Source organism: Monopterus albus, unplaced genomic scaffold, assembly GCF_001952655.1.
Source record: "Monopterus albus unplaced genomic scaffold, M_albus_1.0 scaffold89.1, whole genome shotgun sequence".
NCBI classification, from domain to species: Eukaryota; Metazoa; Chordata; class Actinopteri; order Synbranchiformes; family Synbranchidae; genus Monopterus; species Monopterus albus.
Window position 1 is genome coordinate 1189953 of NW_018127969.1, and position 24774 is coordinate 1214726.

General features: G+C 40.4%; 3 protein-coding genes across 6 annotated transcripts in view; 1 reads left to right on the forward strand and 2 right to left on the reverse strand.

Moving 5' to 3' along the window:
* ampd2a (adenosine monophosphate deaminase 2a) overlaps positions 1-651 on the reverse strand; it is a 22856-nt gene extending 22205 nt beyond the window's left edge. Inside the window, exon 1 of the mRNA XM_020607784.1 lies at positions 570-651. Coding sequence (XP_020463440.1) covers positions 570-579 — 10 coding nt within the window. The 5' untranslated portion in view covers positions 580-651. The remainder of the gene's footprint in view (positions 1-569) is intronic.
* A 38-nt stretch (positions 652-689) lies between these two features.
* Positions 690-23839, forward strand: LOC109964477 (amphoterin-induced protein 1-like). 2 transcript variants are annotated; one of them, XM_020607794.1, is made up of 4 exons: positions 690-770; positions 15241-15531; positions 16934-19577; positions 20271-23839. In XM_020607794.1, the coding sequence occupies exon 4, from the start codon at positions 20337-20339 to the stop codon at positions 21858-21860; it is 1524 nt and encodes a 507-aa protein (XP_020463450.1). In that variant the 5' UTR covers positions 690-770; positions 15241-15531; positions 16934-19577; positions 20271-20336; the 3' UTR covers positions 21861-23839. The 2 variants fall into 2 exon arrangements, with proteins under 2 accessions (XP_020463450.1, XP_020463449.1); XM_020607793.1 differs by lacking the exons at positions 690-770; positions 15241-15531 and having other exon boundaries at positions 16791-19577.
* Positions 3811-9987, reverse strand: LOC109964476 (probable G-protein coupled receptor 61). 3 transcript variants are annotated; one of them, XM_020607791.1, is made up of 3 exons: positions 8675-9987; positions 5558-7174; positions 3811-4335 (listed from the first exon to the last, which is right to left on the reverse strand). In XM_020607791.1, exons 2-3 carry the CDS (start codon positions 6964-6966, stop codon positions 4191-4193), a joined length of 1554 nt encoding a protein of 517 aa, XP_020463447.1. In that variant the 5' UTR covers positions 6967-7174; positions 8675-9987; the 3' UTR covers positions 3811-4190. The 3 variants fall into 3 exon arrangements, with proteins under 3 accessions (XP_020463447.1, XP_020463448.1, XP_020463445.1); XM_020607792.1 differs by lacking the exon at positions 8675-9987 and adding an exon at positions 8566-8665; XM_020607789.1 differs by lacking the exon at positions 8675-9987 and having other exon boundaries at positions 5558-8557.
* Positions 23840-24774: the final 935 nt, after the last annotated feature.

The window sequence follows — 24774 nt, forward strand, 5'->3', positions numbered from 1 at the left end:
TTCCCTGTAAGGACTTTTTATAGGTAAACTGAAATGCAAAGTGTCATCCAACTCAGACACAGAATCATTTTCACCAATTAGATGGCATACACCTTGCATTACAAGACTGATGCTGCCAAAGCAAAGCAAAGCCAGGATTAGTGTAGCTTTCACCTAATTACAGGGCCTGGGAAATAACTTTTTTTTAATGCAAGCTTGTTTTGCACTTAAGAGGATTTTTGATTTTCATGCTCTTAAAATATCTGTACTTTTCTACAAACACAGTCAACTGCTTGTTTTGTTTGAGCCAATGGCCCCTAATGATAGACTGTTTCATATATCTATTCCTACTGCGTCAGAAAACGTACACGCCGCTTTGGATGTTGCAAGACCAGTAAAGACAAAGACCCAACAAAGACCTGTGACTAACTGATGTAAGTACTGAATATTCGAGCTGCTTGGTGTCAAATAATTCATGAAAACACAGAGGGGACGGAACAGTTTATATTTATACTGGGTTATGTTTTAGGCCACCCTGACCATAACAAAGTATTTATATTGTGTTGTACTGTCACTGCTTGCTGACTTACCACTTGCCATTGTTGAGGACCAGCCGAGAGCTGAAGGAAACTGTGGCACAAGGAGACAGAAGTTGTCCCGAAGAACACACACGGCGACACGGTCACAAGCTAACGAGCCGCCCGTTACACCGAGACCTGGAGAGAGATGCGGCCAAAGTTACTTCACTGTAAAGGCATCGCGTAGTTTGTGGAAAAGACAGTTTCGCAAAGGTAACGATGACTTACAGCTACTTCCCGCTAGCTTGGGTTACACAGTCTGCTGTTGTGTAATGTCCTGACGTTAAGTTAATGTGTGATAACGTCAGACTAAATGACCACATAACCGACTTCCCGTTAGCGTTACGTTATAAGCTACCCTAACTAACGGAGCAATTCCTAACAGGTAAAGGCATCAACAATGTAAGTCAAGCTGGTAAATTGTTACCAGAAGTCCAGTGAGTTTAGTCATCAGGAAAAAGCCGTTTTCTCAAAAGGGGAAGTTTTACTTTTAAAGGCGCCGCCCACTGTCAGGGTTCAAAGGTCGCCCACACAGGAATAACCCAGATTAGGTAAAGTCTGATAAGGCCTTGTCCCCAGCAGCTGCATTTCAAAAGAGTTTTGTTGTACACAAGGGACAGTCTTGTCATAGTTACCAGTGATGGAAGAAGTACTCTATACCTAAGTAAAAGTAGCAATACATCCTGCATTCAAAATATTAGTTAAGTAAAAGTACAAAAATATTACAATCAAATCTACTGAAGTACCGGGAGTAAAACTACTCATTGTGCAGAACTGCACATTTCATATTAGAGGATTATAGTGATGCATCACTGTGTTTATCAGGCACTTTATGCAGCTGGTCAAAGTGGAGCTGTTCACTTTTGGCCAGTTTAAATACTACATAGCAATGAGTCATATTTAATAAGACTGAATTTACTCTAAAATCTTCAAGGGTTGGCCCAAAGCAAACAGCAGGCCACAAACCTCAGTGTTACATTTGAGTCAGAACTGATTTTTAAGGATAATATGGATTTGTCACCAAATCTTCTTTTTATCATCTTAAAAATATCACTAAAGTGCATCCATTTCTCTCTTGGACTGACACAGAGACTAAGGGTCACGCTTTTATATCCAGCAGATTAAACCATTGTAAGGCTGTCCTCTCTGGTTTGCCCAAAAAAGTTATTCACAGCACACAGAGAGCGCATGTACCTCTGCCAAGGCACTCACACAAATGGGTCCCTTGTGAAGAATGAGATCCAGAACACCCCAAAATGTGTCCTAAAATCCTTGATCCAGATCAAAGCTGGATCATCTTGATGAAGACAGAGCCCTGAAATGTTCAGGTAACGTGTATAGTATGACTGTGTATCATACCCTAAAAGATCCAAATCAGATCAGATGTTGTCCATCTGCTTCCACTTTTGATAACCAGCAGAAGGAACCATGCACTGGAAAGCACGAATCTCCATCTGGAGTCAACTTTTTGGGTTCATCCAGGGACAATATTGACAAGGTCACTAAAAATTGCAACTAAAATAAGATTTTAGGGTAACAGCTCGGCCCTCGATCTATACAGAGGCAGCAGAATGCATAGAAAACTGTTGTTCAAATCTCCCAGAAATGCTTGATTGAAACCAAGGCTTATCTTGGCTACTCTGTTACCATATTAAATGGCAGACCATACACCCCCTTGATAGTGACACAGGATCTACTCTATAAATATCCTTCTCAAGTGGTGTAAGAATAATGTGTTACAAAGGAATAAATACTTTACATTAACAGATCAAATGACTAAAATGTGTTGCTTATAGTGACAATCCCACAGAAAATCATCACAGCTTTTCCCTTACTGTAGCTCTGTAGAGCATTTTAGCATCTTTCACCTCATCATTTTGGTTTTACAGCCTACAACTTTACTGTTTCCACGTTTTCAGTGTGTTTCCTCCTGAAGACACTTGCTCACCACCAAACATCAGACAAGGTTAGCGACAAGCTGGTGAAAATAGTGTAGCTTTTAGCAGCTAAAGAGCCACATGTTTGGCTCAGACATTGGTGGAGACCAAAATAGAGCTACAAAAAGAGCGAACATTGTCTGCTGCATACATAAATGGGCAACTGTGTGCTAAGATATTTGCCATAACAACTATATATAATGAGTGTAGCACTGTGTTTTCTGTTCAGGTAGTTCCATTGCCCCTAAGTAGCAAATAATCGTATTATTGCCACTTTTAGCATGTACATGATCCATTTAGGTCTTTTTAGTGTTCCAGATCTTTGTTCCATAAGAAACTATGTGTTATAAACATTCATATGGGGCTTTTTCTTGAGCATTTCTAAATGTTCACTTCAATCTTTCACTTCCTGTTGTGACTACTTTCCAGGGCATGGTTCATGTTTTTGTTCCAGTTAAATGACCTTTGCTCTCCCTCAGGTATACAGAAATTATTTTGAATTTGGATCATGATAAGGGACAGTCTGCCTGATATTATAGCGTTTATGTTTACATTTTTAAGATAAAGAGATAAAGCAATTCGAGATTACATGGGAATGATCAAAGGTAATTCTAAACAGCAGAACAGGAAGGGTCATTTCAGTTTACAATTTGAAATACACAAGCAATCCCAAAATTGTGACAAAAACAACTGTCAGCTCTGGTTTAGTTTAGAAGGTATATTTTAAGAAGTTAAAGATTAGGGTGCCTTGCTGGATTCCCAGTAGAGGAAGCTCCTCCTACCGCCCACTACAGCACTGAGAAATGTCACTAGGTAATAATTGCCATGGGGATAGCAGAGCCTGGTGAAGCTGGGGGCGGTTTGACTGAGGTCCATCGTTGAGGTGTGAGGCCTGTCATACACAAGTATCTTCCAACCAAAACACAACATTAAACACAATTTTTCCTTTACATCTATGCACCCATCTACCTGTATCTGCCTATTTAGGTTGACAGGTATATCTTTTTTTTTGTGATGAAGGTCATATCACTGGCTTTGGCCTTTGAAGTTTAAATGTTACCGTAAGGTCAAAGTGTTTGAACCGTTTCCTCCCACGCCCCTCTTGCAATGGAATATCAAAGCAAAGCAGGAAGATTAGGCCACGCACACTGAATCCCAGAGTACAAAAACACAGTGACAGTGCACGGAGATGTAGAGAACTAAAATATTAAGCAGATAATAGCTAGCAGCAGCGCCATACTATTAACAAAATGACCAGAATACGTTAAAAATGTTTTACAAACATAGAAACTCTTTATTATAACAGTATCTCGCACTCATGTTTTAGCCATGCTTTTTTTTCTAAACACATTCATATCATAGCAGTACATTGGAAGTCAATCTTTTATTTTAATCACAGCATAAAAACAATCATCACACAAACACTCAACAGCATTCACAGTCTGGGATATTTAGACATGATGAAAAGAGATTTGGGATTGGCTTTGTCACTCAAAAACAACCTCTGAGAAAGATATCTTAAAAACCCTGTGTCCACATTAAGAAAGGATTTGCTGTTTTAATCAAACATTTCCACATACTGTAATCAGTTTACTATAAAATACTACTTCATGTCATCATCAAGCACAAGCTTCAAACCTTAGCGAAGTCTGCGCCCTCGTTTCTAATAAAACCTCAAAAAGCAATCATGTCGTCTTTAGTCACCGTACAACATTAGAAGAAAGTGTGCAGGAGTCACACTTGACACTGATAAATAATCTTTTTTCCTGCGTCTGAGGTACTGTAAAAAGGCAGTCAAAACATCTACATGTATCCTCCTCTTGGAATAAGAGTTTCCACAGCTGAAAAACACACAAAGAAGGCAGTTACTGCATACTTGTCAAAATAGATCAGCCTCCCTGTAATGAAATAAATGCTTACACAAAAAAATAATAATAATAATAATTGGTGTGTTGAGTGGAATACACAACTCAACCTTATATAGTTTTACTAAACATAACATACAGTTTATTACATTTAACAAATGCAAGATCTATATCCAAATATACTGATAAATACATCACTGGCAGAAAGCTGGGTGACTCTTAAGATGAGTTATAAAGTCAGCCTACATCCTAAACTGAGTCACAACAGATCTGACTTGCTTTTTAGAAAATCTAATAAGAATGTCTGGACAAGCACCAAAGAAAGAAGAACAAAATTCAGAAGTTTGTCTATAAACAGTTCATAGCAAATCCATGAGAGTTAGGCCACAATATATAACACCTTCTAATCTAACATGGGTTAAGGGTTAGAGTGGCATTGTCACTGGTGAAAGCTGACCTACCAATCAAAAGTGACAGTAGTGCTTTTCTTCAGCGAGTCCCTTAAATACTCACAAATTTGTGTATTTTATTGCTGTCTTTTTTGACATGACTTTTCTCGCAGTAATTTATAAAACACTTTAATTTGCCAGCATTTCAAAAATGATTGATTTGGTATTTGTAAATACAATATCTGTTGATATGTGGAAACTTCATTTCTGAACACCAAAGGCAATTTGTCCAATAGCAGAACATCTCCGCACAATAGCAAAGTAATTCACTGGGAGGGAGCTGCTGTTTTCCAGCAATAGTTTTCTAATTTGAGATCAAATGGAATATTCTGATCAAATGTATGTCTGAAAAGTATTCTGCATCATAGAATCAAACATATTTAAAGTTTTTTATTTTAAAATGGCACATTAATGTTAATTAACTGAGTTGTTTACTGTACAGAGCTGAGCAGTTGTGTTGAAGGTCAAAATACATCCTTTTTTTTTGTAAACTAGCAGTAATTTTCCTTGGTTACAAACAGAGGACTGAACGCATCTCAAATAAATGCATTTAACTATATCACCATGACTGTTTTCAAAAACTAAGATGAAATCCAATGATGCAAAGTGCAATGATTCAAAGATACAATTTAAAGTCATTTCAGCAGTCAGCTTTCAGTAAAAATAGAGAAACACGTTTTCATGAAACACTTTGTATCTGAATGCTAAAATTAGACTTATTTTCAGGAGTAAAGACATTAGAAACTCACTTGTCTGGATATATATGGTTGTTTTTTGCCTGTTCAGTCTCGATAAATTCTGAAGTCTCTTCTGCAATTTGTCCAGGGATACGGAAATCAATGGGTATGGCCTGTGCTGGCTCAGGTGGTTGGGACTGAGCCACAGGGCAACAGGCCTCCCCCTTAGGACTGGAGGTGCTGTGAGAGTTTTGAGGATCCAAGTTGCAGCCAGTGCCCTGAAGAAACTGAAGGAAATTCTCCTCTATGGATCCTTCACGACTGGGAAGTCTGTCTTCCACCTCAACCCCTGTTCGACGAAACAGACATGGCAGATGCTTGCCCAGCTCCTCCCGGATCTGTCTGTTGAGACAACCATAGAAGAAGGGATTGGAAGTGAAGCAAAAATAGCCAATCCAGGTAACCACCTCCTCCAAATAGGCCAGTGTAGCTGGAGGGCTGGCAGCCAGTGCTGAATACAGGTGGAAAGTAAAGTAGGGCAGCCAGCAGCAAAGGAATTGCCCACCTACTGCTGCCAACACTGCTGCAGCCTTTCCTCCCCCAAAGGGGCGCTGTGGAGTCATTCTTCCTGTCCCAGTCCCCGTACCAGAGCTTGTGACCATAGTTGAGCGACTACTGAGTGACTCTGACCGCTGGCGACGAGGTGTGTCCATCCAGGTAGGCAGAGGCCCATGGTGCATGGCAGCTACCCGAGCCACTTTGAACATATTGCAGTATACAACAATAATGACCAGAAGTGGACACAGGAAATACACCAGAGTAAAGAGGACCATGAAGGCCAAGCGGTTGGAGCCTCCCCCGGTCCAATGCAGTGAGCAGCGCCTGTGAGCCTGAGCAGGGGGTGACAGGACAGTCCCACTTCCTCCTCCTCCTCCTCCTCCAACCCCACTACTCTCCAGAAGAGGAGTTCGTCCACCTTGCAGGAACCAAGCGAGTAATGGCAGAGCAGACATGGCCAGGGCTTTGACCCATACCCCCACCAGTACTGATGCTACAAGGCCAATGGTCATCTTTACTTCATAGCGCATAGGATGTATGATGTAATAATAACGCTCCACGTTGATGACAGAAATAGACAGGATGGCAGCGCTGACCAGGCACACACTGAGAAAGAGGTAGCTCCGGCACAGGGCCTCCCCAAAGAAGGCTCGGTTTGAGAGCATGCCGAGGGGCATCAGCACCAGGGCTGCCAGCAGATCCACCACGCACAGGTGGAACACAAAGGCAAACTTGTGGAGCTGTGGAGCCTTGGCAATGACGGCCATGACAGCCACATTACCCACCACAGCCAGCAGATCCATGAGCAGCATGGCCAGCAGGGCTAGCGACTGGGACAGAGCCCAGCTCTCAGGCATAGAGGAGGCAGAGGTGTTGGACATGAGCTGTGGAGGTGTCTGGGAGGAGTTCCACGCTGGCTCCATTGAAGGGCGGGATGAGGCAGGCAGGCAGGATAACTCACAGGCCCATCACCCATCCTTCAAAGCCAGAAAGTACGGCCAGAAAAGAGCGGCTTGAAAATGAGGTCCCTGCCTTGTAGTCAGGATGATGCTGTGATTGTCAGGAAGTTCAGGTTTTATGATTCCTGTCTGTTTAGAAAATCTTCATGTCTGCGATTAGTAAGAACCGACCCTAAAAAAAAAGAAACAAACACAAAGGAATATGAGCTGTGAGTGTATGTCATAGGTGTCCTTATATTTCCACTTCTGGGTTATATGAACTAATCCTACCAAACAGGTTGAGTTTCCCTTTTGCTCCAGCTACCATTAACATGAATTCACTGTGATGTATTTTCATATGAAATCCTCCTCAGCTTCTAAAATCTTACCATTCTATTAAAGTAATTCAAGGTCAGTCTTCAAGCCAATGAACTCAGTCAAGTATGCATTATTCCATATAGGGACATTTACCACCTTTTTAAAATATGCTAAGAGGACCGACCAAATCATGATGTTTAACACTTGTGCATGGTCACACTGATCCTCTAGAAAAGGCAAGTAAAGGATTTTGGATTGCTTTTTTTTCCGGCTTTACTAACATTGTGGTACAAATGATCAGATGTAAATCCAGGCTGGTCCATCCTGAGTAGCTGCAGATTATAAATGCTTTTCAAGCACACATCCTGTCAATGTATGAATGCAAGCTAGCTCCTTTAAACCAGTCCTAACAGGTAACAGACCTTTTCCAGTGCATCTACACCTGCTGTGAGAGCTACTGTTAGATTGATAGATACTTTATTTGTCATTCAACTATACAGCAGACAGTGCACACATTAAAATGAAATTTGACTATGTATACCTGTGGATACCTTTCCCGGCAAAATACAATAACCCATTTCTGGAATGTGTATCCCAAGTATGTAGGTCCAGGTTCAGTGTGTATGGATTTTAATTTTATACATTAGACACACTAGCATGTAGGCCACCAAGGAAGCCCACTCAGTGCACATGAATTGAATGTTTCTAAAGGAAAACCTGAGTATTCAAAGGCTGTCTGCAGATTACCTGTGCCTAGCTTTTACACAGCAAACAGACATACAGGAGGTGGCTGCTACTGTATGTATGTGATCAAGGAAATCCATTTCATTGCTGCTATCAGTGTTCTCTCCCACAGCTGTGACAAAAGTCTGGGATGTTCTGTCGCTTGTCTACAGTGACAATAGTACAAATAAGGCTACAAACTGAGCTCTAACCTCCCTCATCACCTATGAATAGTTGCCTTTAATAGTGGCTCTAAATCACACCTAAGGGTATTCCCAATCAAGTTTAACCCTCCTGCCTGGTTTAGTCATGTCTTACCACCTACTCATTTATATATTAATCATTAATACATTACACCCACTGTACAAAGCAGGGCCTGCATTGTATATATCACATTACATTTGAGGTAGACCTATTCGTTGCATTCAACAGTATATAACGAGCAGATAAAAGGAAGAGGATGAGAACAAGCGAGAAAATGTGGCGAGAATCATGAAGAGTGATGGGAAGAAACAGAGAGACAAGGCAGAGAGAATTATGTACCTAAATCAGAGTATTTCCTGATGCAGCTGTCTGCTGCTTTGGTCTCTGAAGATGAAAACCTGGTTTAGCTCCCACTGCTGAGGTTCACAGTGGTCATCAATCACTCTACCTTGTGAATGCTGCTGAGGTACTTCCAACTGTAAGAGCCTCTTTCTCTTCCCGTCTCTTGATTTGCCTTGTGCATCCTCCTCCCTGGGTGACTGCAACTGTGGCAGCAGAGATTTTTTTTCTGAAACAATACTGATGTAAATGCTTGCAAAGACACCAGCTCACTCTATGCTTTCCCCATCCACTCACACTCAGTGACTGCAGAGATGGAACAGGAGGCAGTGAGAAACAGGACCAGAGCTGCTATCTCCTCAGGGTCCTAGTGTCTGTACTGTACTGTAAATTTTACCCTCAGAATGTCAGACCTGAATGTGATGGCTCAGGGTAAATGTTATGCTGTCACTGTAGTTATTATTGTAAATAGATGTTTGTAGCCACCCCATCAGAGTGTGACAGAAGATGACACTACCTGCCTGTTAGTCCAAAATTTTGCATCTTATTTTACTATATTAGAATATATCTCATTGGCTATTGGATTGACATGTAATTTTGTACAGACAGATTTATGATCCCCTTAACTTACCTCTAACGCCATCCTAAGGTCAAAATTTCTACTTGCCCAACACTTTTGTTTATTACACATTTCAAACTAAGTGGAAGATGCTGTAGCTGTCAAGAACCCCTGATGTCTCAGAAAAACAACAGTCTGAACAAAAGGACATGAGCGAGGTATAACACTGATCAAATATGGGCCAAGTCTGGCACTGCAACGCTAAGCCTAAAAGACAATGTACATTTTAAAATGGCTATTCTACAGAGAATTTTAGATTTAGGTAGTACCTTCAGGCCAAACCTAGCATTTTTCAACTCTTATAGAATCATGAAGTTGCATCCAACAGATTTGTTTCCCAGTGTGTAATGAGTGCACATGGGGCATCTAGCTTATTTAGTCTTGTTCTAGAAATTCTTTGACATAAATTTTTTAACTCCTGTTCTTAACAGATGTCTTCTAAGTGACCTCTTGGCATCTACTCATAAATACTTACATGTGCATTATGCACTAAACCGGTCATATCTCATTTCTTATTTCTTGTTCCTCTCCAAGTTTTTGTCAGTAGTAATTTCATGGATTAAAGTGCCCTACTGTACAAGATTTACTGAGACTATGAGGCACTGATTGGGCCAGGCCTCAACCTCCACCATCCCAGTTTCTCAAACTGGGGCTCCTGTTGCCAAGGTGATCTTTTTCATATACAGTCCATCTCATTGCTCTTTCTGCAGAGGACAATGAAATCTGGGCTATTATGGGTAAGGCTACTCTAATTAAGGATCTGGCATGAAGTCCCAGGTATTTTTAATTTGCATTTGTAAGGTTCCCCATGATAATACACATAACATTTGCATTTTATGAAAGTCATGTCTTGCTCCCTTTTCACCATTAAAAAGCATGTTTTAATTTGCGGCACTTCTCATGAATCGATTGATTCATCTAGTTCAATAATAGCCTTATTATAATGATGTCACTAGTTAAGTCTGTGCGAAAACTGAGGTCATCTGGCTGAGATATGACACTGTTTGTTGCCTTCAGCCCACATATCAGTGTACGCTCTGCATCAAAACTGATAGCTACTTGCTGCTCTGATATTATATTAGAAATATTATGTATAGAGTACCACTTCTGTACATACTAGAGCTGCAATGAATGCAATATTTAACCACCGGCCTAGAGAAACTGTGATGGGTATTTTTTCTATTACTGACAAAAATGATTGATTAATTAATCTAGAAGGTTTATTGATTCTGTAACCGATTTAGTTCAAATAACACTGTTAGTTTCAGCCATACTACACAGCACTACCCCACATTTCTTTACTGTAACCCAGAGTTATTATTATTTTCAGAATGCATAGTTTTTTTTTATCTACTGTCTTACAGTCCAAGCACCTTTTACCTTGAAACGTCATACTGCAAAGCGGTAGACAAATATGAAGAAATCTTTTTGTAATTAGACTCCTTTAATTTCACTTTATGTAAGTCTATTTATAATGTGTCTAAACAAGCTAACATCATCTGTCTGTTACTGTCAATACATCAAACATGAAACATGCCTGGACAGCAGAACATAAGAAAACACAATGCAGTTGGGTGGAGAAATTTAATGGACAGCGATTACTACTGTTGTCATGGTGAAGATGTGTTAAGATGTCTGGTAATACCAAGAAAAGATGGCAAACATACACATTCTTGTGTAACATAATGTATTTCACTGAACCAGTGCAAGTATGTGGTGTGCTTTTGCACAAAATGTAGCTGTTTGTGTGTATTCAGGCATGCATACCTGAATATGTGTGCGCTGTGAGAAAGAGAGAGAGTGTGTGTATCAGAGTGCGTGTATCAGGTGTTGACTCATGACAAAAATAGTCTTGCTCGGCTGGCAGCAACAATCACTGCCACCACAAATACAATGGTTTCCATGGCAACCTTGAAAATAGTCTCCACATTCGCACTCAGAAATAGCAAAGGACGCTGCACTAACCCTAGAGAGCCCCTCCTGCCAATAATAACTACCCATAGATATGGATGCACAAATATCAGCCGCACTCAGAAATAAAATCATGCCATTACATTTACCAACACATAATTACTGCAACCTACACAAACAATCAGTTCAAATTCAAATGCACATTTAGCAGTGCTGTACTGAGGCATGTGAAGAACATTAACCAGCTCTGAGTTTTAAAACAGCAAAGCAACAGCACACAGAGCTTTTTCAGTCAGGCTGCACAATGCCTGGCACAAGTGAAGGAGAGCTTCTTTGCAAATGTCTAACACAGTGTACAAACAAGCATCTGTCCTTCCACATTTTCAGACATCTTTATGCAAAAATGTGTTGGAGTGATTTTACTGAAGATAAAAGGTAAAGTGATGAATGTTGCCTTGGAGACTTGGGGAGGAGGGTTTATATTACAGCAGACACTCAAACAGGGGATGGAGAAAATCAAATCAAATCAAATTTTATTTGTATAGCGCCAAATCACAACAAAAGTCATCTCAGGACACTTTACAAAGTAAGGTCTAGGACCTTACTGTTATCAATATTATTACATAGGGAAAACCCAACAAATCCCCCTTGAGCAAGCACTTGGCGACAGTGGGGAGGAAAAACTCCCTTTAACGGAAGAAACCTCCGACAGACCCCGGCTCTTGGTGGGCGGCCTTCTGCCTCGACCGGTTGGGGTGAGTGGATAGAGGAGAGACAAAAGAAGAAAAGCAACAAGACACAACAATCAAACACTGATCAGGTCGATGTGGCTGGTGACTGCTCGTCAGAGATGTAGAGCTCCAGGGCCAGGAGAGGAGAGGAGAGCAGAGCAGGAGGGGAGGGGAAAGAAACTCAGAGCATCATGGGGCCCCCAGCAGCCTAGGCCTATAGCAGCATAACTAAGGGAAGGCTCATGGTCACCTGATCCAGCCCTAACTATAAGCTTTATCAAAAAGGAACGTCTTAAGTCTAATCTTAAAGGTAGAGAGGGTGTCCGCCTCCCGAACTGAGACTGGGAGTTGGTTCCATAGGAGAGGAGCTTGATAGCTAAAGGCTCTGCCTCCCATTCTGCTTCTGTGGACTCTAGGAACCACAAGTAAACCTGCACTCTGAGAGCGAAGTGCTCTGTTAGGATGATAAGGCTCTACAAGGTCTTTAAGATACGATGGAGAAGCAACTAAAACAAAGTGGCTGTAGACAGAATCATATCTGTTCAGTTGTGAATTGTTGCTGCAGATTTGTGTATTGTTTGACTTTGGGATTTATACATAGTGTCGGATAATATCATACAGGATCATATCAGAAGTTCTGAATGATTCTTTTTAGAGACACTTGTTTTTTCTGAATCACTGTGCCGCTTGAAAGATCCGTTCAACTATTATCTATACTCCTTCATCCTGTGGAGGGTCACGGGGACATGTAGGGGTGGCTGAAGCCGATCCCAGCCGACATTAGGCGAGGGCCAGGGTACACTTTGGGCAGCTTGGTAGTCTATCACAGGACTGACACAGAGAAACAAACAAACGCTCATAGCTACAGGCAGTTTTGGAGTCATCAACTAACCTAATTGTCTGTGGTAGGACTTTGCAGCTACCTTAAAGAAGCCCACGTAGACACAGGGAGACAGAGAACACAGAGAGGCCCCACTCGGCTGCAAGGTTTGAACCCAGACCCTCCTTGTTGTGAGGTGACAGTCCTAACCACCACACCACCTCACTGCCCACTGGAAACAGTTTCGAAAAAGCTAAACAGTGAAAGGTTCCAGTTGGTAAATATCGAATTATTGTCAAACAGGTAGATGCTTTGGAACAGATGTGGCTTGTTAAGTTCAGTGATGTATGTTCAGAACTTTTGCCTGAACATTTCTATTTCATTCTATTTTATACTTTTTCTCCACTACAAATAATATTATGATCACTTTATTCTCTGCAGCTATTAAAAGTTAAACTACCCAATGATATATGCTGTAAATAATTAACCTGAGTTCCACCTCCACCAGCTCCAACATTAAGTGCTGCTCAGACATTAATGCAACCAAAATAATAATTAGAAAAAAATAATAAAATATGTAATAACTCACAGTGCCCATTTTCCATTTTCTGCATACAAAGCACTTGTACTTTTCATTTCGGTACATTTTGCTGATAATACTTATTTTACTTTAGTAAGCCTTTAAATGCATAATGAGTGTTTGTACATTGTTTTACTGCTACTTTTACTAAGTAAAACATCAAAGTACTGCTTCCACCACTGGATGAATCCAATAAATGTTGAAGCTATGTCCCATGGTAGCAGTGTTTCTCTTTACGTGGATGTAAAAGCACTAATTTAACTGTGGAGACTGTGCTTGAAGATGAGGACATTCAAATGTTGCTTGACAGATGTATTTTTCAAGTCACTGCTGAGCTGAGGCCTGTTGTAAAAAGCAAGTTAACTCAGTTATCTGGATAAATGCTGAATAAATGTCTCAACAGATATGTTTACATTGGTCCAAGATTAAGATTTGATAAAGCTCTGGTTTTAATCTACAAAAATCATCCACATAACTCAGCAAACCTTGAACAGGCTCCTGAACGTGCCGGCTATGCCAGATGGTGGCACTGTGTCCACTATAATGTCCATGTAGAAAAACAGCTGCCTACTTCACCCACTGTAACAGATATTACAGTAGTATCTCTAAGACTTTCTTGGTATCTTGTCCTCACACATGCATACATATTAAAACTGAGTTTACCTAAACATAACCTCAGTATGTGCTAAGCAGGGGAAGAAACAAAAGGCAAATGAGGGATATGGTGGTATTTTTACCAAGCTATTGGTTTGGAATGAGATTTTTTTTGGTTTATGTTAAATGGAGACATGACTGCTACAGGATAAGACACAATTCGCCTTTCAACTTTAACTGCATATGCACGCACTTAAACATATACAGTGGCTAGTCCAACCAAATAAGACATAGACACACAGGCTCACACCACTGCCTTATCGTCACCTATGAAACCTCGAACAAAAAAAACAAAAAAGTGTTTTTATAATCCACAATAAACCTAGATTGGATTCTGGAACAGGTTTGGGAAATCATAAAAAAAAAATAAAAAATAAAAAAATCTAGTTCCGCTTGTAGTAGGATGTTCTGTGTGACTGCAGGATTACCCAGTACCCACCTGTTCCTCTGAAATAGAGAAAAACAGTACAGATGTTCTTGATGTTTTCCTTCACACCGAGAGCTGTATCTGTGTTCACCTCTTTTCTCTCTGGCTTTGAAGGAATATGAGCTGATTACACATGTTTTAATTACTATTGATCCTTCAGGGAGTTTAAGTGTAAGAGAAGGTGTCATTAAGAGTTCGATACTGCACCTCAGTCAAAAGCACAAAAATGTGTGCATGGTCTGTGGCCAGCAGATCACAAGGAATTGAGATTCGTTTCAAGGAGAACACAAGACTGAAACAAAATTTATTGTAATCTGTCCAATAACTGTTAAGACATTTTGCTAAAAGACACAACATCAGTGTTAAGGTTGGTGCCACTGGAAAGGTCAGGAGATAAAAGTCAGCAGAGTTGATCATCTGGGGATCACGAATGTCTGTGTAAAATTTCAAGTCAGCTCAATATTGTCAAGATTGTCAAGACTTCTGTCTATAGACAAATGTGATGAACTGATTGTTTTTTTTTATAACAGCACACTCATGTTCAGAGCAGTTTTATTATATTATAATTTTATTCTGCTTTTCATCAGACTCAGTCTGAGTTACATGAGAAGGACATGTTAACCACAGAACCTGTCGCTTGGTTGTAATCCAACACTGAAGACCAAAAGAACCCGAAAACGATCTGTTGTGCTGATTGCTAACCTAGAAAACAGATGATTATGTAAGAGCAATTATTAGTGCTGCCATTCAGTAAAACTGCACATATATAATAATGTATGATACACAAGAAATCATCATGGTGCATCAGCTTAGGTCATTAACAAAATATATAATATCTGATCATCACAATGACCAACATGTAGGTTATCAATAACACTCACTCGTGTTAAATGTCAGATCTTATAGAACACTTCAATCCATGTCCTTTTCTAGGCATTCTCCAGAGAAGAGGCTGATTTCATCTTGCTGATGGAATGCTGTCATCTAGGATGGCTGTTACCCTAACCTACTGCCACCACCACAGAGCTGAACCTCATTTATAATTCACTAGAGAACTGTAAATCCTCCCAGAGCAGAGCAACCATCGTCCAGGTCACCGCCTATCAGCCCGGCTAATGATACATCTCGACCGAAAGCAGTTTAAACGATGCACTCTGAAGCTAGAATCAGTAGACAGCGAGGATTCTAATGAAGACTGTGCATATTGAAATACTACATTCATAAGTAAGTGCCTGTAACTGTAGAATGAATAATCATAATTATGTTCAAATAACAGGCTGCATTAGGTTTGTGCAGACTGTCATTATGAGGGATAAGGCTGGCAACACGCCACAGCCTTTTGTTAATGTCAACAAATCCTACAGAAAGCCAAAAACCAACAATGTGTTTGTCGCTCTCTCAGTATTTTCTGTCTCTCAGGCCCAAGCCCATGTATTTCTACTAAAGATTTAAGTCTTTAAAATTCACACAAATAAATAGTCTTTGTGGGTTATTTAATTCACATTTGGTGATGTTGTGAGTTTGTAGAGCAGCAAGATGCTGTATAAAATACAAGAGAGAGTCCGTGTTGACAATAACAAGGAAATATGTCACCCAGTGCAACCCAGTGAAATGCTTTTTATGGATTTTCTGATGACAGTGATGCCTACTGCGTAGAGGTGTATGCTCTGTAACAAGCTGTGTTTATAGGATCAAATTATTGTTTGGTCTGATCTTTTCATTTATTGATAAGTCATTGGTATTTTAACCTATATATATATATACTGTATATATGTAGCACACTTGTGAATTTCAACTAAGGAAAAAAGCCACTAGACAGTTCCCCCTTTCTAACAACATAGCAACAATGCTGCATATTTGTTCAGCAGAAGCAGTACACTGTGTGTTTCGTGCATGTGTCTATGTGTCCTAAAGCTAGAAACACTCTAGTAATGAAGGGCAATTACTGCTACTGAGATCAATGTCACATTAATATACAGTGGAGGCTGCAGATGCATTGTGCTCGGTCAAACAGCACAGCTCCATATCTCACTGAAACACAAGTAATCACAATGCATATTGTTGCTGTACAGCAAAAACCATGACTTGCCATATTTAGGGATCTTTAGATAAAATCAACTATTATAACCCATATGCTTTGTAGTGGGTTCAGACAGTTCTTCTGTGGTGTAGAGTAAAAACACAAAACAAAGCTATTTTATTTGATGAAAATTTTAATCTGGAAAGAAAATTATTTTCAGTGGAAAGTTACACAATCAGAATCAGAATCAGCTTTATTGGCCAGGTGTGTTGGACACTCGAGGAATTTGTCTCTGGTACATCGGCTCTCAATGTGTATGTGCATATCCTCATGCAAGGGCAAGTAAACAGTAAACCAGCATAAGGCTGTGTAATATAACAAAATAAGCAGTATTAACAAGCAACTAACAGTGCAAACAATGCAGAATAAGCAGTATAAACAGACAGTAAACAATGCAGACAGACAAAGGAATGCTCATTGTGAAATGGGATAAGTAGGAATAAAAACAGAGTACTTAATACTACAGCATGTGGTTCTGCAGAGCTCAGTGTTTTAAGATTTTAAGAATTATTTCGAAATGAATTGACTATTTTTTTATTTAAACAGCAGACTATGCTGGATTTTGACCCTGAAGGTAGGGAAGCAAATGACACACACATTCACTTAATGGCCATAGACTGTAGCTTAGGAGGCAAGGACTGAAAAAAGCCCAAAACAAACAGGCGTCTTCATTTCTTCTGTTCATAATCCATTTTGAGGGCACTGTAGAAGTTTGACTGGTTTGTTGAATTGCATACTAAGATAAGATGGTTTCTGATGCAGTATAAAAGGAAACAGAAGTCTGGTTCGTTTTCTGGTGAGTCGTTTATAATGTTTGGTGTCTAGAACAGCAGTTGAAATGTTTGCTAGTGACTGTTTGGTAGCAGTTAGCTTGAATTAGCCTGAGTAGATGAAGGATTGTGTTGGGTGTGTGGGTACAGGGTGATTCTGGGATGCTAGAACAGACTGTTGAGCCTTCTCGGTGTCATGGGGCCAGCTCAACGAAACACCAGTTAGTGAGAGGGGCCCCACCTGATGACCCTGTAGACTTGCCTTCACTCCTACACCCACACAGAACTTATACTGGTGTTGGCGATAATATGGCTACAGTCCCACTGGAAATGTTAAGGGTCAGTTAGGTCTGGAAAATAGTGTTGCTTATTGTGGGACTCTGAAGGTTTATGACAGCATGACCTGACACCCCCCTCTTTTGGACCAAATAACAGGTAAACGTCACTTTACTCATATACTGAATGCTCTCCCATTCTCTGGCACATTTAACTGAGACAGGATGTGAACATGGATCCCTGCCAACATCCAAGATGACTAAAGATGACAGCAGATATTACTCAAGTTACAGCTTTCTATATGAGCTAATCGATATATAGCATTTTCCCCTGGGACATTCAAAAAAGGTTTCAGTCTACTTCTAATTTGTTAGAGTTCATATTGATTAAGCCACGTTCTGACACATTCATCACATCCCTGAAAGCATTAGTCATTTAACATTATTAAGTAAGAAGGAAATGTGAGAGGAAAAGGGAAAGCTAGCATAAATATACCTGTTAGTATTTACTACGCTCATAATTTATCATCCCTGTCATTCATTACCAATGAATAATTTAGCAAATATATGAAAAAGTGTAGATGATAGTGGCCCTTTATTTTAATAATTAGTATGACTCTTGTGGCACAGTAGTACTTTGCAGTCATAGCAGCCTATAAGAACTCCACATATATTTGTTGCTTGCTATATGATGATGTTTTATCTTCCATCAAACTAAAGCTTATAAATGGATTTTAAAGCTGCATTTTTCTCTAATTTATACAGGCACATTTGTTTATTAGATTGACTCTGTAATAAAAATATATATAATAAATTAAAAACTTTAGTAATTTGGTTTATTTAACAGTCATTAACTGAAATGATTGCAAGGCCATGATGGCATACAAAACTTGCTGTTAAATGAAACCTGTAAAAAAAAATATAGAAGCTTTAAATCTGGTGTACAGCTTGTAGGGCTTTTTAAAACAAATTTATACATTTATTTACTTATCAATCATTAATTGCTCTGAGTGTAACTTTTCTGCCAATTCTGCAAACTGTTTTAAATCATCACTTGATTTAGATTTCAGTCTGTTTAGGATTGCTTTTGACAGGACATGGACAAGATTTTGGGGTTTTATTAAATGTCTGTGGGATCTGGTCAAATCAAATTCACTGTTTATTTATATGGCATATTTAAAAACAAGGAGTTGAAAGAGAGAAGCACCAGGGGTTAACAAGCAACCAGCAGTTAATTTCTCTCCCCTACAAGGTGATTCCAAAGCTGATCTCTAACAGTGATCTGCTGCATTACAAGAAGGCATAAGCCTGAATTACCAGAGCAGTCATGAAATGTCCATTCCGAGTGTTTTATCACAGGACAGGGCTCTTGTGTGGGCCGACCTGGACACACTGCTGCATGCAGATCACGTCCTGTGCTGACGATCTCTGCAGCTGCAGTTCACACGCAGTGAGCGTTTGCCCTATCCTTCACCAGAGCAATAACCAGAAGGAAATGCTTCATCATTGCACCATCACGCTGAGCGAGCCATTCTAGGTTAATATGTGTTATTAATGGAAGAAAATGAAACCATTCCCTAGGACCGTCCTTTGTTTTAGGAAAATCTACTGAGCACCGACAGAAGACAAGAGGCACGATCATCTCAAAAACAATATATTCCCCAGATGTTTAGCACACTGCACGAAGAGCAACATGTTGGTGAAATATTTTAATGTGGCTAATTTCCTACAAATAACGTGGCGTTGTTGTGGCCGTCAATACAAAGTGTACTTAACCAGCTCAGGATGAAGTGAAATCCCACTTGTTATTTTTGATCCACAGCCTAGTCGTGTCCTTTTTTGAGTAAGCAGCACTGTGTGAATGAGAGTGGGAGAGAAAGGAAATGTGACACAGTCCCGGACTGCCATTTGCGCCCCTCGGATCAGCTGTCAGATGGTGGAGACCGCAGACAGGCTTTTCCGGTCAGTTTGAGCCAGTAGAAAGTTCCCCTACGTCGTGATGATAAACAGAAAAGACCGGTGATTAGAGCAGATCGCTGCTGCTGCTGTGGGTTGGATGAGGTTGTTATGTAGTGGATCATCCCCAAGACTGGACTGTTAAAGGTCCCCTCCTTTCTGCTTCGGATCTTAAGAAACCGACCAAAGGTAGGTTATAGCACTAACTGTGGCCGGACACTTGTGCCTGCTCTGGACTGACGTTACTGCCACAGTGAGCAGATTTGATAATAAGATGGTGTTGGGAGGAGGCGTATGAAACCAACTACCGTATTTTAATAGTCATTTAGGATGTGTAGAATGTTTTGTTTAATTTCCTGATGAGATTGATCCCTCTAAATCAGTGATGGCGTAATGGTGACACTTCTGGCTGTGCAGCCACAACTTTTTGGCTGCTGCAGCGCATTAGAGCCTGCGGTGCTGCAAGAATCAGTCATCTCAGTGTGCACCTTTGACGTCCGATATTCAGACATCCAGCGAGGCTAATCTTCAATAACTTTTAAAAGACTTAATCGATCGTTACCGCACTTGTTGTGCATTACAGAAGAAACCTTCTCTGATGATGCACTGATGGCATTTCATACCCATGATGCAGCGTTTAAGCGTATTTGCTTTGAAGCCTCTGTGTGTATGACGGACTACAGGGAAAATGACTAGCTGTAGTTAGGGACCGTCTCGAAATTGCTTGCAGTATGGCTAAAACGGCTGTGACGTCTCTTTTCTCACAAACCTTCCAGATTTAGTTCTCTGTATATTTTAAACAAACGTCTTATCCACCCTAGACAAGCAATCTTCAGCAAAACAGTGATGGTACTGATCTCATTCTACAATGTGTCCTTCCAGCTCCAGGACTCTGCACTGTGATGACTAGGTGAACACTTTCAGGCTCCTGCAGTTTGCAATCCATACATGATGGCTGGCTCACTCTGTATTGCCCATCCTGCCAACGAAGCAGTGCTAAAAACAAGGAGCTTTATCAGAGTTCTACCCCTGGCTTTGCTGTTGGGGGTCAGTGTACAGCTGTTGGGGAGCCCCCTGGACTGCAGCAAGACCTGTGTGTGTGCCAGCAACATTGTCAGCTGTTCCAGGATGAATCTAACCAATGTTCCCACCACTCTTCCTCAGTACATAGCGGTTCTGGATCTCAGCTTCAACTCCATCATTAAGCTGCTTGCTGGGTGGGCCCCTGAAGAACTCAACACACTGCACACTCTGATGCTCAGCCACAATGGCTTAAATTTTCTCTCGTCTGAGGCATTTGCGCATGTGAAAAATCTTCGTTACCTGGACCTGTCCTCTAATGACCTCCGCATGCTGGATGAGTTCATCTTTGAGCAGCTGGAGCAGCTGGAGGTGCTGCTGCTTTACAACAACCGCATCTCTCAGATAGATCGCACTGCCTTCTCGAGCCTCCTCGAGCTTCAGAGGCTCTACCTCAGCGGGAACCAGATCTCTCGCTTCCCCTTGGAACTGGTGAAGGAGCGGAGCCGGATGAAAATGCTTAGACTGCTGGATGTGTCCTCCAACCGAATCAAAGCCTTGCCCCTCCATGAGCTTCAGGCTCTGCCTGCCTGGCTCAAGAATGGTCTGTACTTCCACAACAACCCTCTGTCCTGCAGCTGTGAGCTGTATGATGTTGTGGCACACTGGCAGCTCAAGGAGCTCAGCTCTGCCATTGACTTCAGGGACAGCCACACCTGTGTGTTACCAGGCCCGCAGAAAGAGAAAATGTCCATACTGGATCTGGACAAGGTCAGTTTGAACTGCAGTGAGGTCAAAATTATGGATGAAGTAGCCTATCTGGAGCAGAAGCTGGTGCTGGATTGCGACACCAAGCAGAAGGACTTGACGAAGACCTGGGCACTGCCAGGAAACATCCTAGTGTCTCAAGCAAACAAGACTGCTGTGATGCGCCGTGATGGGAGCCTCGAGATCGGGCCCCTGGAGTTAGAAGACTCAGGGGTGTACACCTGCTACGCCACAAGCGACTCCATCAATGAGACATTGTATGTAACTGTAGTGGTGCTTAATTCCACCATGAGTGGTGGAATAGAGAACATGAAAACAGCCTACACCACCCTGGTAGCATGCTTGGTCAGTCTAGTGATGGTTCTCCTCTACCTCTATTTCACACCCTGCCGCTGCACTTTTTGTCCAGGACATGGCCTGGACAAGAACAGCCCCAGAGACAGCCTCCACTCTTCAACCATCAGCATCCCTCAGGCACACGAGGAGACCGGGCAAGAAAAAGTGGAAGGAGGAGGCTTCCCCTACAGACATGTGGCCTTACTGCAATGCAAAGATCAGCTCGAACAGAACGGGAGGTTGAACCCAAAAGTCAAAGAAGACAAGGACCGGAAGGGTGACGACAGGGAGAGAAGGCAGTCAGAGTCCGTCAGCTCTGTGTGCTCTGATACCCCCATGATGCTGTAAAAGTCAGCAGCTTCACCCATGTGGATACATCACAAAATAAAAACAAGCCTGAATGCTTTGAATGTGAGCAAGATTCAAAAGTACAGTAAGTATCCTCCAAACAAAGTTAAAGCCTTATCTGTCTCTCACAGTCTGTGGCACTGTTGCAGTAGCATGTACTGTTGATAAAAAAAAAGTATAAAATAAACTATTAGTGTAATGTCACACAAATGAATCATGTTAATGTGTAGAAATGTGGTTCAAATTGTTTATGACCTACAGTATTTCAGTGAATGCATTTACTGTATTTCATACAGGATTGAAATGTAAAGGATCACAATTTCATTGCAAAAAGTAGCATTTGAGAAGATACAAAAACTATATTTTTGTCAGGAGACATCAAAAACGTTTTTACTGCTGTTATTATTTTCACTAGTCTTTTGCTGCAAAGTACTGGCTGTCCCTGCACGAAGTCGCTATGCAAAAAAAATGAGACAAAGAGCATTAAAGCATTTCTGGATGTTGCTGTTCCTTAGTTTAGCTTGCTTCTGAATAACCCAAGGCTGCACTTTAAATAAAAGTTACTGTAGTCAGCATTTTTTTGCACTGGGAGTCGTCACTACACGAAGTTGTTCAGTATTTATGCCTTATTTGACATTCCTGGTTGGTTTGATTGGCCTTTTCAGGGCATTGCACTCTTGTTTTACTACTCTTATGCAATCTCATTAATTGAAATTTGTTTAGATTTGTGTGTGATTTAATGCTGAAGTAATACTGTGTGGTTTTCACTAACTGGCCTTTTATTAGAGTGTTTTTTTTAATATTGCTTTGCCAAAATCTCTAAACCTTCTGTTTTACCATACATTTTGGATTCAGGATGATCACAGACTTATTAACACACTTTTGTCATACATTGTACTTTTACTGTAAATCACTTTAGTTACCTATTAAATGAGATTTGTTTCTCAGTAACAAGATAATAGGGAGAGATGGTTCATCCAGGCAGTTCTTCATACTGATCAGTGACCACGTACACACTGTACATATTGATGAAACTAATATAAAATGGTTTCCGTGAATATAAATGCACATGAAATATTGATTTAACACACACTGTACTTTCCATGGGACAAAGAAATGCATTTTTAATATTTATACAATCCAGTAGTGCAGAATAATTATCCTCAGATCTCTGATTATTAGAGATATTGAAAGATACTCCATTTATTATCGTGTATGACAAAGAAAGGCACCAGTTCCTTACATTAAAGAAGGTGGAACCAGAATATGTTGCTGATTGTTGCATCAAAATAGCCACTGGTTAATTTTCTATCAGTGAGCTGACTAATGGTTGCAGCTCTAGGTTAGTGAATGGCTTAATAAGTGAAACACTGAGGGAATATGTTCTGGAGGAATGATGTTTTCTGCCTCCAACAGAGGAGCTTCTGATGCTGCTCTGGAGACACTTTACCAAAAGATCAGTTGTTCACTTTATGTTAGTTTTTCCTTTAATTCATCAGCCATCTATCTGCTTTTGCTAGCTGCTGAAGACATTTCTCAGGAATTGAATCTCAGAACTTCTCCTCTGAGAGTGAATTTATCAGTATATAACATCACCCAGGGGGTGTGCAGATGTATAGCCACTTCTGGTTCAGTAAAATAAATACTGTAATAAGCTAAAGTTCATTTAAATCTAACAAACATTCCACAAGTGAACAAAGGAGTCCTCTGTTAGTGCAACAGCAGGGTTGGTCACAGCTTCAGCTCTTTACTACTGTGGTTCCCAACCTTTTTTGCTTTTAACTCCTTAATACAAACTAATAGTTACATGCAACCCCTGATAATAGGATGCACAAGTTATTAGAAGTGTAATTGAAGAGTGATTTTCCCTCACAAATTGCTTAGTTTAAATGAATTTTAGAGGTAAAGGACTCAGTGTTTCACAAGAAGGAACCAAAGATAAAAGGCTGACAATAAGAATAATATTAATCATAATAATAATACCCCTGGTTAGGACACTGGTCTAGTGTGAACACCTTAAAACGGTTAATCATATAAAAGAAAAATACTACAATGCCAATTGTACTAATTCTTGTTTAGACCAGATTTTCATGACAGTGAATTCAAACTCCAAAAATAAATCTGTGTGTTTGATGCACTGATACGATCAGAGTGAGTCAGACTGGCAACATAAAAACACAGCCAGCCATACTGGAGAGTTAATAACAGCCGAGAAGCATCGCCCCGGGGAAACAACTGCTAATGTCTACTGAATGCTTCGAGGCATTAGTGCCCAACCCAGAACAAATCAACAAACACCAGCCACCCAGTCTCGTATACAGAGTCAGAAATAGCAGCACATAGAACATCCAGCACACAGGCTGCCTGACAGCTGAAACATAAATACAGAAGCATGAGTTTCCAAATATGTCTTGGTTATACTGGTAAAATACCTTGGAATTGTTGATTTTAGAGACTCATATCAAAATGTGTGCACATAAATCCAATGAAGCAACTTAACATCAAAATACACCAGCCCCAGATAATAGATGTAGCGATGTGTAGTGCTTTGATTTTGAAAGAAAAATAATTATATTCTCACTGTGCTTTTTCAAAATACAGAGGTGAATCTACACCTTAATTAAATGTCTCTATGTAACTCTAGCTGTGAAAACTGTCATAACATTGTGTGCATGTTATTAACTCATGTTTTCAGTGTTTACAGTCAGCACAGTTATATTGTCTTTAGGATGTTGTGTTTACTGTACCTATTGTTTCAGTGTTAAACCAGAAACCAATATATATCAACATATGCAATTCTGTGTAAAGGTTTACTGTATTTTATATTTGCTGTACTATATCTTGTCTGTTACCGTTTTGTTCCTGTGTTTCATAAACTACAAAATATGGCAACAAAGAGTCAATGATGTCTACT

Coding starts and splice junctions, on each gene's coding strand:
- LOC109964476 (XM_020607791.1), bottom strand. CDS start 6,966: ATGGAGCCAGCGTGGAACTCCTCCCAGACACCTCCACAGCTCATGTCC. Junction 4,336..5,557: donor AACCATATATATCCAGACAA/GTGAGTTTCTAA, acceptor TGTGTTTTTCAG/CTGTGGAAACTCTTATTCCA.
- LOC109964477 (XM_020607794.1), top strand. CDS start 20,337: ATGATGGCTGGCTCACTCTGTATTGCCCATCCTGCCAACGAAGCAGTG.